This window comes from Microcaecilia unicolor, chromosome 2, assembly GCF_901765095.1.
Source record: "Microcaecilia unicolor chromosome 2, aMicUni1.1, whole genome shotgun sequence".
Lineage (NCBI taxonomy): Eukaryota > Metazoa > Chordata > Amphibia > Gymnophiona > Siphonopidae > Microcaecilia > Microcaecilia unicolor.
This window is the reverse complement of record NC_044032.1, coordinates 446,959,737-446,973,705: the sequence shown is the minus strand read 5'-3', so window position 1 is coordinate 446,973,705 and position 13,969 is coordinate 446,959,737. Positions and strand designations below refer to the sequence as shown.

Sequence of the window (13,969 nt, the reverse complement as noted above, 5' to 3'; positions counted from 1 at the left end):
TATGCTTTGGGCTCTGCACTGTTTTGATAGCCCTCCTCTGTACAGATACCACAGCTTATATCTTTCTGGAGGTCTGTACTGACACTGGTCTCCAGACAAATCTCCATCAATCTACACACAGGCCCCAACCTGCTTTTTTTCCCCTCCTGGTTATCTCCTCTCACTGTGTACCTGAGAATTCCTCTGACTTGGGTCAGTATTTTGTCACGCTGTTTGACAGCCATGAGATAGTTATATCAGATAACCTGGAGATCTCATTCCTTTTCAGTGCATACACCCTACAGTATGCCAATTCATTGGGTTTCTGCACCCCAGGTGCATGGTTTTATACTTATTTACAATCAAATCTCTTTGCCAAACTTTTGGCTTCTTCTCGTTTTTTTTTGCTCATCTACCGCAGGTCTTAATATAATCTGCAAAAAAATAAGAACAAAACAGGGTAGCAAACCACATGCAGTAGTGAGTACAATATACTGATCCTGGTAGGGTGCAGGTCTCGGTGGACAGTTCTGAATAGGAATGGATTACGAAGGAGAAGAGAAAGCTCCTAAGAGGAAACAAGATGAACAAAATGACAACATCTACACCTTAATAAATCAGATTTTTTATATTATTGTAAAAGTTATTAGACAGATACATAGAGGCGTATTTTCAAAACACTTAGATTTACAAAATTTCTTAGTAACCTATGGAACTTTGTAAGTCTAAGTGCTTTGAAAATAAGCCTTATATGTTTCAACAAGAGAATCTTTAAAGGCTTCCTTTAACAAGCCCCAACCATGCAGACCTGGATTCAGACATGGGAAACAGTCTAGGGTGCTAGATTTTGAAGGTGCCAAATACCCAAGAGGGGTGCTAAAGAACCAAAGAGGAAACTAAAAAATTAGTACCATACAAGAAGTTTAATTTAAAAAGTCCACTAATTTATTGATAGGATAACCTGACGTGGCCACATTTTGCCAAAGCAGTCTGCATCAGAGGTCACAATCTGTTGGAAATTATCTTGTGGACTTCTTTTATTTGGAATTCTTCTTGTGTTGTGCTAATTTTTTAGGTGCCAAATACCCAGGCCAAAAAGGAGCCTTCTCCCGCTTACTTCAAAGTCATATGCTGCTTAAAGGCAGCCTCTTTGGCACTATGGATGGCCCTCCTCTGCTCCTCTCTTAGGTCTCCAATTTTTAGGATCTCTGAACATCTCTCTTCCCTCCCACTTCCCCCAAGCTCTTTGGGATCTGGCTTTGCCTGTGGGTGCCAAAATATTAAATCCAGCCCTGCAACTGTTAAACACACACATTCAGAAGATCAGATGGTGTTGTACTAAATGCACTTATGACACAATAAAGCCAGTCAGATTACATTGATCCCCTATCCATGTCAGGACTACAGCCTCTGGGGACCTAGCAACGTTATATCCTTGAAACTGTGGTTCTTTCCTGGCTGTGATGAGTGTTGGCATAGCTGGGGGAAATTCAGTAGCATTCTGTTCTCTCACTCCCCCCCCCCCCTTCCCCTTTGAAGGTTTGTAGTTTCTTTTTCTTTGGCACATGGCAGAGGTCAAGATTTCAAGACATGTCTCCACCAATTGGGCTCTCTTGGAGCTAAGGCTGCACAGCAGGGTGCCACTTAAACTTCGGGCTATCACCCTGGAATATAAAATATAACCCCCCACAAAAATATGTCATTATCATATTCCAAACTACAATTATAGATTCACCAATTTGAATCACCAGCTTAGATAGCAAAAATAACTTCACAGTCCTGTCGCCTTCCCTGTTTAACTGCTAGCTATGGAGACACTACAGATTAGGCCTTCTTATTATTCAAAGTATCAAAAAGCAAAACTTTTTCATTCTAAGCATGCTAGGATTCATAGCCCTACCTTTTTCAATTAAATAAGCCCACAGGACTACAAATTGCACAGTATTTTCAAGTGGCAGCTTAAAAACAAACAAAACTGACAAAGTCAAAGCTGATGCCTCAATTAATTGGTTAGTCTATAAGGTGCCACCTGCCTCTGTCGGTTTTGGTACACCAGACTAACATGGCTCACCCTGTTAAAACTATATAGTGTGTTCCTGGCTGAACCTATCGAAAATGATTTTGAACAATTTTGTCATCTGTGCGCACTGCACTCAACGTCCCCACACTTAATATGTAAATCTGGAAAGAAAGCTAGGGTCAATCACATGACCTTGTAATGAGATCTGGAAACAGTCACTTTCTGGGAGACTTACTGCTGCAGGCACATTTACAGTAATCTGTTACTGCATGCTCTACAGTGTAGTGTTATTACAGTGCAAACATTTGGCATGAGGAGAGTACACATAGCCTCACTACACCCTTCCCCTCAGTCTTTTTCAAAGGAATTCTCACAGAAAAGTTAAGTGTCCCCTCCCCCCAGTTCTAGTTCTTTCCTGTCAGTTGGCACTGCACAGACCCCCCCCATTTATCTTCCCCTCCAGTCTTGCACAAACTTGCAATCCTTCCTTTGCCCTGCATTCAACTTCCTCAAACCTGGCTCTGCAGCCAGTTCCTTGGGTCCAGTTTGGCACGGATTTTGCGGAGACTCCGACGCCCTGCTGTCGATCGTGCAAGAGAGATGCTCTCTGAATCTGGAGTGGTGCTGCCACTGCTGCTGGAACTGCTGCAGGGCAGGATAGCTGTATGTTTAGGGACAGCAGCCTCAACTCTTAAAGCACGCTTCTTCAGGGAGGTAAGCTTGGCATCCAGTGAGAGAGTGCGGGGGCGGCTCCAAGCCTGATCCCTCGGGTGGCCAGCAGGGGCACCCTCTTTGGCAGTCCCATTAGGAGCCAAAGCTTTGCTTGGACGGGAGCGATGCATGCAGGGACTGGCACTGTAGGCACTGTCACAGTCCGAAGTGATACTAGCATTAGACGAGGTCAGAAAGGTTTGGCAAGCACTGGACTTGGTGGGATTCTCAAAGAAAGATAGCCAGGATGGAGGCTCCAGACCTCTCTGCAACTCAAATTCCTTCATTCTCCTGGCCAATATATCCGTGACTGTGCCAATGTCATCCATTGTGTCAATAGCTGAAGGCATAAAGAAGGAAACACATTAGAACTAGCACATCGCTTCAATGATACCAAACACTGCAAATCTCTGTACAATGGCACTCAAAAACGGAGTGCTGTGATTGGACAGAAAACACCACATGATGCTCATCCAGGGAGCTCTCACTCTATTCCACGGGTGGGCAACTATGATCTTCAAGGGCCATAACCTAGTCGGATTTTCAAGATTTCGACAAAGAATATGCATGAGATTGATTTGCATGTACTGCTTCCATTGTGGGCAAATAGATCTCATGCACAATCATTGTGGAAATCTTGAAAACCCAACTGGATCGTGGCCCTCAAGGACCATGCTTGCCCGCCTCTGTCCTACCCAATTGTACCTTTGTTTGAGACAGACTGCTGGGCTGGATCGACATATGGAAGTAAAACCTACCAGGTGGGAAAATGTGGGATACAAGAGCAATAAATACAATACAATACACTCTTAAAACATGCCATGTTATATGTATAGTAATTTGCGCTTGGGTGTGTGCACAGCAAGACCAATCTTACCTCAACTTTCAGCTGGTAGAAAGCATGAGACAAAGTCTGATGTCTCACACACAGCTAAGAAATGTGGTAACAGCCAGTCACGGCTAGCTGATCATGTAATACACCTGGAGAGCGTAAGTGCTACTGTACTGCTTTCTATTCTTACCCCCACTGGAAGGGACTGTGAAATTTAGAACTGTAAGCTTTCTTACATCCAGCGCTCCTCTAACACTGCCTACAGGAGTCAGCAGCCAAGAGAACAATCTATCAACTGGATTTGAGCATCTGGGGATCTCAGGACTCCATTACCTGATTTTCCAGATAGGGTCAAATGCAGAGCAATGCTTCTACAAAATGTACATAGCTGAGTGGACAACAGTGGTGTGTGATGCATGCCAGAGCACATCAGGAAAGACAGAAGTGCATCTGGGATAGCCACCATCTGCTCACTGCTGAGCTGACAACTAAACCAAGAGGTCTAAGATTAGATTTACAAAACACAGCAATAAACATGAAATTAATTTAAAGAGTGCTTTCCATTGTCTCTCAGCTAAAGAAAACTGGCATAATAAGAAAGATAAAGTGGCTGAATGGATAACCTATTTTTTTAATGTTCAGAGTTCGTCCTGTGTGAAAGCTGGGCAGAATATTCCTCGCAGTTCCAAGGCCCATTCCTAGTTCAAAGTTGTATTCACTTCTCCCTTAGACTGCTATATCATATACTGTGGGTAAAAATAACAGACAGGCTGGTGGCATTCAACAAAATAACCAATTAACTAAAGTATGAGCTTTCAAAGACAAGAGCCCATTTCATCAGTGCTACCAGCCTCTTTGTCATGTTTGCTGCGGCAGACTGACAAGGCTAGCAGGCTGGAAATTTCCAGCACTATACAGCCTTATTAGAGGCACTCCTGCCCAAATCTTTGAGCATGTATGTACTACCCATGAGGGCCAGAGAGTAGCACAATTGATGTTGTGTGTTGTACTGGCACTCACTAATAGGGAACGGGCTTCAGAACAGAGCTGCCAAGCTTCTGCCTCTGTTGATTCGTTTATTGGCCTTTGAATCCATGACTTTGCTCTGGAGAATCAAGGCTTTGTGGACCATCCAAAAGTGCAATGCCTTCTTGCCAGTCACTGGAGAAGGAAAGGGCTCCCAGAACACAAGTACCCATACCTTCTCAGCACTAGGGAATATTTTCTTCCCTCCCCAAGCGACAGAAAGATAATCCTCTGACTTTTATCAGGCCTGTGCCTCCAAAGAATTTCCCTCTTCCTTTTGAAATACTTTACATCACCTGTCACTGTAATAGGAGGAGAGCAGAGCCCGAATCTCAGCTGAGACAGCATTATCCTGAAGCAGCAAACCCTCGGAGGAAGAGGGTACAGTGGAGCCAGGAAGAGCTGGTGCCATGAAAGATAGAAGGAAGTGAAATATGGGAAAGTCGCACAGTAAACAGAAGGAAAGAGAAAAGAGACAGGGATGGTTGTCAAAAGAGAGATCGTGAAAGATGGAAGGAAGAAGTCAGGAAAAAAAAAAGAAAGGAAGATGAAGAGAAAACAAACAAAATAGAAGAACCAAAGATGAAGAGAGTAGAGAAGGGAGAAAAAGAAAGAGAAACAAAAATGGTTGAAGAATGGTTAGGGCAAAAGAAAGGATGGAGAGAGATGAGAGAAGAAAAAAAAGACAGGAAAAGACAAATCAGAGTAAGGTGTTAAGGAAATGCACTCAGGATTAGACAAAATTATTCAAGAAACACATACAACAGCATATAATAGCAGAAAGGAGACAGGAGTATATCTCCACAGAGAACCAACATTCAAACAGAAAACAGGATCCCACACCCATTCACAAAAACTGGGCTCATATTTCTGCGTGGATCTATAACTCCAGTGAGGGGGGACTGAATTCCCATAGAGAACTATCACCCCAGACCTATCACCCCCAAACCCCGAGAGGACAGTCTTGGATCTGGGATACATTTACTCCCTACCACCAGCATGATGATAGGATGTATTATGTATCACTAAGCACACACGTGGTGGTCTAAGTCACTTTACCCTGCTCCTGCAGCTCTCCTGTTCTGACCATAGAAATATAACCCTAAAGGTATACTTGAAAGAGTAGATTGACAAAATTCTGACAGGATCAGCAAACCTAATCTCTTCTCCTCACCCACCTCTGTTCCAGGAGCACTTCAAAATTTTGAGACTACAAATCCCCTAACCCCACTCCTTTCTACAATTCTATTTGTGTGCTCAGTTGTGATCTGCTGGGTGTTACCATAGTAACTGGGGTGGAGTTAAACAGTAAGCCTTATTTTCCAGACACATCACAGCACACTCTGAGCAGCGCAGTGCAAGAAGACAGTTACCCATCTCGTGGTAGAGGGAGCCCTGTTTGGAGAGCATGGCTGGCGGTTTCCGAGGCGATGGAGTCTCGATCTTCATCAACTCATCACAGCATTGCTTCCACTGACCTGGAGATTGAAAGCAACCCAGCAAAGGTCAGACAGAAGACTGAGAAAACAAAGAAAAAGCAAAGAAAACCTACAGAGCAACATATATGGAAGTTCATCTGAGATACTACTACTACTACTACTACTATTTAACATTTCTAGAGCGCTAGACACCTGTGAACCTCTCCAGGACACATACATCAGTGTGGACATCATCTCGCCACAGCCCCACCATCTTATTCGAGAACTCTATTTCAACATGTTGCACCAGACATGTTTTCAGTGCATCAGACTTTTCAGTCTGACAGAGAAAATGACAATTAGAAAGAGAGAAGAGTAGAACAATGCAATCTTCACAGACCCATCTAACATATCCCAGCAATGTTAAGAGATTTTTAACAAAAATATTCCCAAAAATCTCCAGCAGGACTTTGAATGTCCTTGGAGGAGGAGAAGACAGACGGCAGCAACTGGTGCCCCACCTGAACCTGCCTCCAGCTGAAAGATCTTCCTCACACATCAAAACTGTGGAGCATCCTCTGAATAAAGGTGTGAAGCTTAGCCTAGCAAGTACAGGTCACCCATGAGACAAAGCTTGTAGAAAATAAACCAGATGCTTAGCAATCACCCAAAGTCTGTTGTTTTGTTCCAGATGCACAAACTGCTGCTAACGTATGTACTTACTGCTCTGATGTCACCCTATTGTGACATGTAACTTAGACTCTGGTCTGACACAGCTACAGCACTCTGTCAATGGTCACAGAAATGACAAGCCACCAGAGAATAATTAGTGAAGGAAACCTTGAAACGCACTACTGTTTGCCTTGAATAACTGATCCACTGTGGTGTTTATCATGAATCTGCTTCATGACAGGGCTAGCAGTGTGTGATGCCTCCTAAAAAGCACTTCCTCCAGCACCAGCACTGAGGAGGGTGCAGCTCCTCTTATAGAAGCTGGATGAAGACTCCAGATCTTTTCTCTGGGCAGTTAGTTCAAGGCACTCCCAGAAATGGGACCTCTGCTGGATACCTGCTCCTTGGGCCAGCTGAGGCAGTGCTATGGAGGCAGGTAGAACTGTGTAATTCAGAGATTCCCAAACTCGGTGTAATCTCAAAGGTCAGCATGTACAGATTTCCACATGGATTATGACAAGAAACCCCACTGTGCACAGTTCAATCTACGACACAGGATGACAGACTAGAAATCATTGTTAACATGACTGGTGTGATAAATCTTAAAAAGTTGATCCTCAACCGAAGACTCTGGAGCAACAACTCATTGCCTAAGGGAACCCCCCTCCCCCGATGACATGCAAAGGAACAGCACAGAATGAACAGAGAGAAGATGGCATAGACTGCTGACATTCTTGACAAACCCTACCACCAAATGCCCTGCCTGATACAGTGCTCTGAGACCCTCTTCATCCCCGGCATAGCCTACAACTTACTCATGTCATAGAAGTGCTGCCAGAAGGCTTCCATCCAGCGCTGCAGGTCTGCTCGACTCTCTGCCAGCAGCATGTGCGTCACCTCCTCACCTCCGTAGCGGTTTGTGATGGACACACTATGCACCTTGTTCTTGGGATCCTTCTCTGTCGCTCGGATCCGAGTTTCCTGAAGAAGCAAAGAGCAAAGAGAGTTAACGTGAAACTGTGCGGATACAGTCAGAAACAAAACCTCTGGGAGGGTTGCACAGTCTGAAAGTCTGGTGTTTGTAATAACAAACATGCTACATAAGACAGAATATGTCACATGTAAGCTATACATTCTTCACGTAACCTTCTGACTTACCTCAGTGGTGCTCAAACTAGTCCTTGACTCCCCCCACTCCCCCAGCCAACTGGGTTTTCAGGACACTTCTAATGAATATGCACCAGATATGTTTTCACGCACTGCCTCCAATCTATGCAAATATATTTCAGGCACATGCATTAGGGCTATCCTAAAAATCAGATGTTTTTTCAAATAAATGGGTTTTTAATAATATCTGAATTTCGGGTATGAAAGTTTGAGTCTAAGTGATTGGGGAAGACTGTATCAGAGCGAAGGTGCCGTACAAAGAAAAGCTCTATTCCTCATAGACTCATAGTGCTACCTGACAGATGGTATGAATTTGGAGATGTTGGTCATTTAAAGAACGAAGGGCTTGGGAAGAGTAGAAAGGATGAATGAGAGAGGAAAGGTATGCAGGTGTGTTCAAATGCAAAACTTTATGAGTAAGAAAAAGGATTTTGAACTGAACAGATGCTGAGACGGGTAGCTAGTGATGGTGAATGAACAGAGGTGAAATTCGGTCAACCCAGATAGCATGAGAAAGCAGTGTACTAAATTATTTGGAGATGGCGAGATTGAGGAAGACCAGAGTAAATGATGCTGCAGTAGTCCAGACCAGGCATCAGGAGAACATGAGGCAAAGTTTTCTGGGAGGCTTCATCTAAGAAGGAGTGAATTCTGAACTTAGAAAAAAACAAGTTTTAGCCAAAGCAAAGATGTGTTGGTTAAAAGAAAGTTCCTGATCAAGAAAACATCCAGTTATTTAAAGTGAGACACAAGGGAAATAAGGGTGTCATGTAGTTTTGGGGAGAATGAAGGAACGCTGGAATTGCCTGTAATCCAACAGGTAGCGGTTTATAATGGGATAAGAATGAGGTGACTCTTTAATTGGTGTAGGGGAGGCTAAGTACGTAAGTATTAGGTCTTCCAGATGATAAATTGTATAATATGGCCTGCATGTCACAACCTCTCTGTGATTGGATTTCCCAGGGGGACGCATACACTCCTCTGGTTAAGGAAACTGCCTTCTGTTCTCCCATACATCATCTTTATGTACTGCATGCTAAATCCTCTGTTTTATTGTCTCATCTGCACAGGAGCGTATTGGTTAAGCCAGTTCGGGCTGTCACTCGGTTGTGGAAGTTTAATCCACATTGTAATGGTTTGTTACCTTTAAGGCTGTTGACGTGAGTGAAGGAGGGTCTTAGTAAGTTATGTCATTTTCTTTTACTGGATAGCTCCCTGTGAATGTCGGTTACTACTACTACTTATCATTTCTACAGTGCTACTAGACGTACACAGCGCTGTACACTGGACATGAAGAGACAGTCCCTGCTCGAAAGAGATTACAATCTAATCAGGACAGACAAACAGGACAAATAAGGGATAAGGGAATTACTAAGGTGGGAATGATAAAAGATGGGTGCTGAACAAGTGAGTAAGGGTTATTTCTAGATGTGCTGGACTTTGCTGATCTGTAAGAGCGAGCGGGCAGAGCTGGGTGTGGGGAAAAAAATGCCTGACTGTGCAGGGAGGGAGGGCAAAAGAGAAGAAAGGAAGGAAGGAAGGAAGGAGGGAGGTGTAGTCATGGAGGGGGGGGGGGGGTCTCGTACAGCAAGCAGGCAGGCCAGGGTGCGGCAATCTGAGAATTCAGAAAATCCAAAAATCCAGACTGACCCAATCCCTGAGCAGTCCGGATTTTTGGATTTCTACTTTAATTAATGCTGTACAACCTCAAGACTAAAAGACTATCTCAACCCAGTGTTTGGTTTGCACTTGTCTTCAGTAAACTGAGATGGAACATCCCATATCTGTCTACTGTCTGAAGGGACCTCCATGCTAGAGCCTTGAAGAAAACACTCTACCCCCTGGAGAGAACCTATTCTGTGAGAGCCCCGAGGTGTGAATCCTCTGACAGACCCAGAAACTAGGACATAATTATTACACCTGCACATTCTCAAAGAGAAACCAACCACCAGTTTCTGCCACAAAATCATTTTTATTTTATTTATTTATTTATATTTGTTACCTTTGTATCCCACATTTTCCCGCATATAGTAGGCCCAATGTGGCTTACAAAGTTCTGGTAAGGTGTGGGCAATAAATAGTAGCAGAGTAATATAGTGGTACACGTGTACATTGCAACTATGTGAGCTGTAGTACCTTGTTTATTGCAATGGTGAACGCTGGCTCCACCTTGGTCTCAGCCTCCTCACAGCGTCGGTAACAAAAGAGTTTGGAGCCCTGCAGCACACAGTACATTCGCACCCAGTTCTGGTGCTCCCCAACCAGTTGCTGCAGGTGTGCAGGGATAGAAAGAGAGAAGGCAAATTAATCCAAGTTTGAGTAGCCTGAAAAGATAAAAAAAACTTTGCTTTTTAAAACTGGAAATGCTTAATAGGGGGAAAACGAAGAAAGTAACAATTGCTGAGTGAAACGTTTTCTGGCTAGGTGGAAGGAATACCAATCGATGTAAATAAGCTAGAGCTGCTCCATAAAGAATTTAATTTAAATTCTAAATGAGACTGCACCGGAAGCCAATGAAGTTTCAGAAACAAAGGCGTAGCATTTAAAAATCACTCTAGTAACCTGTGTTCTGAAGCAGCTAAATTTGTTTCCTGTAATTTAATTGATATCCCAGGATAAAAGGAGTTACAATAATCTAATTCTGTCAAAATTAGGCTCTGTATCAATAAAGCAAAATGGTCTTCTAAAAAAATTGAACGGATTGTTCTATGTGGACTAAGTCTGAAGAGCTTTTGTTAACCTGAAGTTCTATTGAAAGAGAAGAAGCCACCGGCACCTTTTTTGTAGGTCCGACGTTGTGCTGGGCCGGCTCTCCTCCCTCCCTCCCCCGAGCTAGCTTACAGGGTCCCTCCGCGTACTCCATGCCGCCAGACAACCCTTCTGCCACCCGACCCGGCCGGCACCTGGCCCAGCATTTAAAAAAAATCTACGAAGCGGCGGTGCCTCGCATCTGAGAGAAAAGAAGAAAAATCGTTTCGTTGGCCGGCCTTCCCTCACTGTGTCCCGCCCTCTGATGTAACTTCCACAAGTGGGTCAGGTGACGGCCGGGTCGGGTGGCAGAAGAGGGTCGTCTGGCGGCACGGAGCTGGTAGGCAGGTGGGGACTGGGTTGGGGAGGGGGGGCTCAGACGGGAGGGGGGCTCAGATGGATATGGGTGGCTGGAGGGAGGAGAGTCGCTGGACATGGGTGGAGGACAGGGGGAACGGGGGGGTTGCTGGACATAGGTGGATGGCAGGGGAGGTCAGGGGGGACAGGAGGGTCGCTGGACATGGGTGGATGGAGGGGAGGGGGGTTTCTGGACATAGGTGGATGGCAGGGGAGGGCAGGGGGGACAGGAGGCTAGCTGGACATGGGTGGATGGAGGGGGAGGGGGTTTCTGGACATAGGTGGATGACAGGGGGGACAGAAGGATCACTGGACATGGGTGGATGGAGGGGAGGGCAGGGGGGACAGGAGGGTTGCTGGACATGGGTGGATGGAGGGGAGGGCAAAGGACAGGAGGGTTTCTGGACATGGGTGGATGGAAGGGAGGGCAGGGGGCAGAGGAGGGTTGCTTGCTGGACATGGGTGGATGGAGGGGAGGGCAGAGGAGGGTTGCTGGACATGGATGGAAGGGGGGAGAGGACAGTGAGAGAGAAAAAATGCTGGACATGGGTGGATGGAGGGGAGGGCAGAGGAGGGTTGCTGGACATGGGTATGGATGGAGGGGAGGGCAGGGGGGAGAGGAGGGTTGCTGGACATTGATGGAAGGGGGAGAGGGCAGTGAGAGAGAAAAAATGCTGGACATGGGTGGATGGAGGGGAGGGCAGAGGAGGGTTGCTGGACATGGGTGGATGGAGGGGAGGGCAGGGGGGAGAGGAGGGTTGCTGGACATGGGTGGATGGAGGAGAGGGAAGGGAGAGAGAGAGAGAAGAAATGCTGGACATGGGTGGATGGCGGAGAGGGCAGGGGGGAGAGGATGGTTGCTGGACATGGGTGGATGGAGGAGAGGGCAGGGGGGAGAGGAGGGTTGCTGGACATGGGTGGATGGAGGGGAGGGCAGGGAGAGAGAAGAAATGCTGGACATGGGTGGATGGAGGAGAGGGCAGGGGGCAGAGGAGGGTTGCTTGCTGGACATGGGTGGATGGAGGGGAGGCAGGGGGGAGAGGAGGGTTGCTGGACATGGGTGGATGGAGGGGAGGGCAGGGGGCAGAGGAGGGTTGCTGGCCATGGGTGGATGGAGGGAAGGGTAGGGAGAGAGAAGAAATGAAGGACATGGGTGGATGGAGGAGAGGGCAGGGGGAGAGGAGGGTTGCTGGACATGGGTGGATGGAAGGGAGGGCAGAGGAGGGTTGCTGGACATGGGTGGATGGAAGGGAGGGCAGAGGAGGGTTGCTGGACATGGGTGGATGGAGGAGAGGGAAGGGAGAGAGAGAGAAGAAATGCTGGACATGGGTGGATGGAGGAGAGGGAAGGGAGAGAGAGAGAAGAAATGCTGGACATGGGTGGATGGAGGGGAGGGCAGGGGGGAGAGGAGGGTTGCTGGACATGGGTGGATGGAGGGAAGGGTAGGGGGAGAGAGAAGAAATGCTGGACATGGGTGGATGGAAGGGAGGGCAGAGGAGGGTTGCTGGACATGGGTGGATGGAGGAGAGGGAAGGGAGAGAGAGAGAAGAAATGCTGGACATGGGTGGATGGAGGGGAGGGCAGGGGGGAGAGGAGGGTTGCTGGACATGGGTGGATGGAGGAGAGGGCAGGGGGAGAGGAGGGTTGCTTTCTGGACATGGGTGGATGGAGGGGAGGGCAGAGGAGGGTTGCTGGACATGGGTGGATGGAGGGGAGGGCAGGGAGAGAGAAGAAATGCTGGACATGGGTGGATGGAGGAGAGGGCAGGGGGCAGAGGAGGGTTGCTGGACATGGGTGGATGGAGGGGAGGGCAGGGGCAGAGGAGGGTTGCTTGCTGGACATGGGTGGATGGAGGAGAGGGCAGGGGGCAGAGGAGGGTTGCTGGACATGGGTGGATGGAGGGGAGGGGAGGGCAGGGGAGAGAGGACGGTTGCTGGACATGGGTGGATGGAGGGGAGGGTAGGGAGAGAGAAGAAATGATGGACATGGGTGGATGGAGGAGAGGGCAGAGGGGGAGAGGAGGGTTGCTTGCTGGACATGGGTGGATAGAGGGGAGGGCAGAGGAGGGTTGCTGGACATGGGTGGATGGAGGGGAGGGCAGGGAGAGAGAAGAAATGCTGACATGGGTGGATGGAGGAGAGGGCAGGGGGCAGAGGAGGGTTGCTGGACATGGGTGGATGGAGGGGAGGGCAGGGGCGAGAGTTGCTTGCTGGACATGGGTGGATAGAGGGGAGGGCAGGGGGCAGAGGAGGGTTGCTGGACATGGGTGGATGGAGGGGAGGGCAGGGGAGAGAGGACGGTTGCTGGACATGGGTGGATGGAGGGGAGGGCAGGGGAGAGAGGACGGTTGCTGGACATGGGTGGATGGAGGGGAGGGCAGGGGAGAGAAGGGCTGCTAGACATGGGTGGATGGAGGAGAGAGAATTAATGCTGGACATGGGTGGAGGCGAGGGAAGAATGAGGAAGGAGATGAGGTGAGGGAAAAGGAAGAGAGGGCAAAAGGAAAATAGGCAGAAGAGAGGGAAAAGGAAAATAGGCAGAAGCTGGATCCACTGGAAAGTCTGCGGAGGACCCAGCTTTTACTTACCTATGTAGGGCAAGAAATGAAGAAGAAAGGCGGAAAGTAAATAAATAAATGGAAAGGAAGCCCTGGAAACGGAGTTAAGAGGACAGATAGCAGCATAATCGGATACTGAGCCAGCATGATCAGAAAAACAAAGTCACCAGACAACAAAGGTAGAAAAAATCCTTTTATTTTCATTTTAGTGTCTGGAATATGTCCAATTTGAGAATTTACATCTGCTGTCTTATTTTGCACTGGGTATACTGGAGCTGTAACAGCGTACAGAAATTATTTATAATGAAAAAAAAAATCACATTATTTTTTTCTCCTATACTAGTATAATATTTTCAATGATGTCTGTTTATATGCGCTATGGCTGGTATAAGGGGTGTGGCCAACATGGGTGTGGCTATAATAGGGGTAGAGTCATATGTGGTGACTCCGCCCACAATGAGTGCCGGCACCTTTTTTTCTAC

At 47.1% G+C, this 13,969-nt stretch overlaps 1 protein-coding gene across 5 annotated transcripts in view; it reads right to left on the bottom strand.

Moving 5' to 3' along the window:
• Positions 1 to 584: 584 nt before the first annotated feature.
• Positions 585 to 13,969, bottom strand: part of RTKN (rhotekin) — a 244,889-nt gene continuing 231,504 nt past the window's right edge. For 4 of the 5 annotated variants that reach the window (XM_030190903.1, XM_030190904.1, XM_030190905.1 and 1 more), the window contains 4 exons: positions 9,962 to 10,093; positions 7,474 to 7,639; positions 5,942 to 6,046; positions 585 to 3,050 (listed from right to left, as the gene is read on the bottom strand). In XM_030190903.1, coding sequence (XP_030046763.1) covers positions 2,509 to 3,050; positions 5,942 to 6,046; positions 7,474 to 7,639; positions 9,962 to 10,093 — 945 coding nt within the window. In that variant the 3' untranslated portion in view covers positions 585 to 2,508. Of the gene's footprint in view, positions 3,051 to 4,864; positions 4,971 to 5,941; positions 6,047 to 7,473; positions 7,640 to 9,961; positions 10,094 to 13,969 lie in introns of all 5 variants that reach the window. The other variant, XM_030190907.1, reaches the window with a different exon arrangement.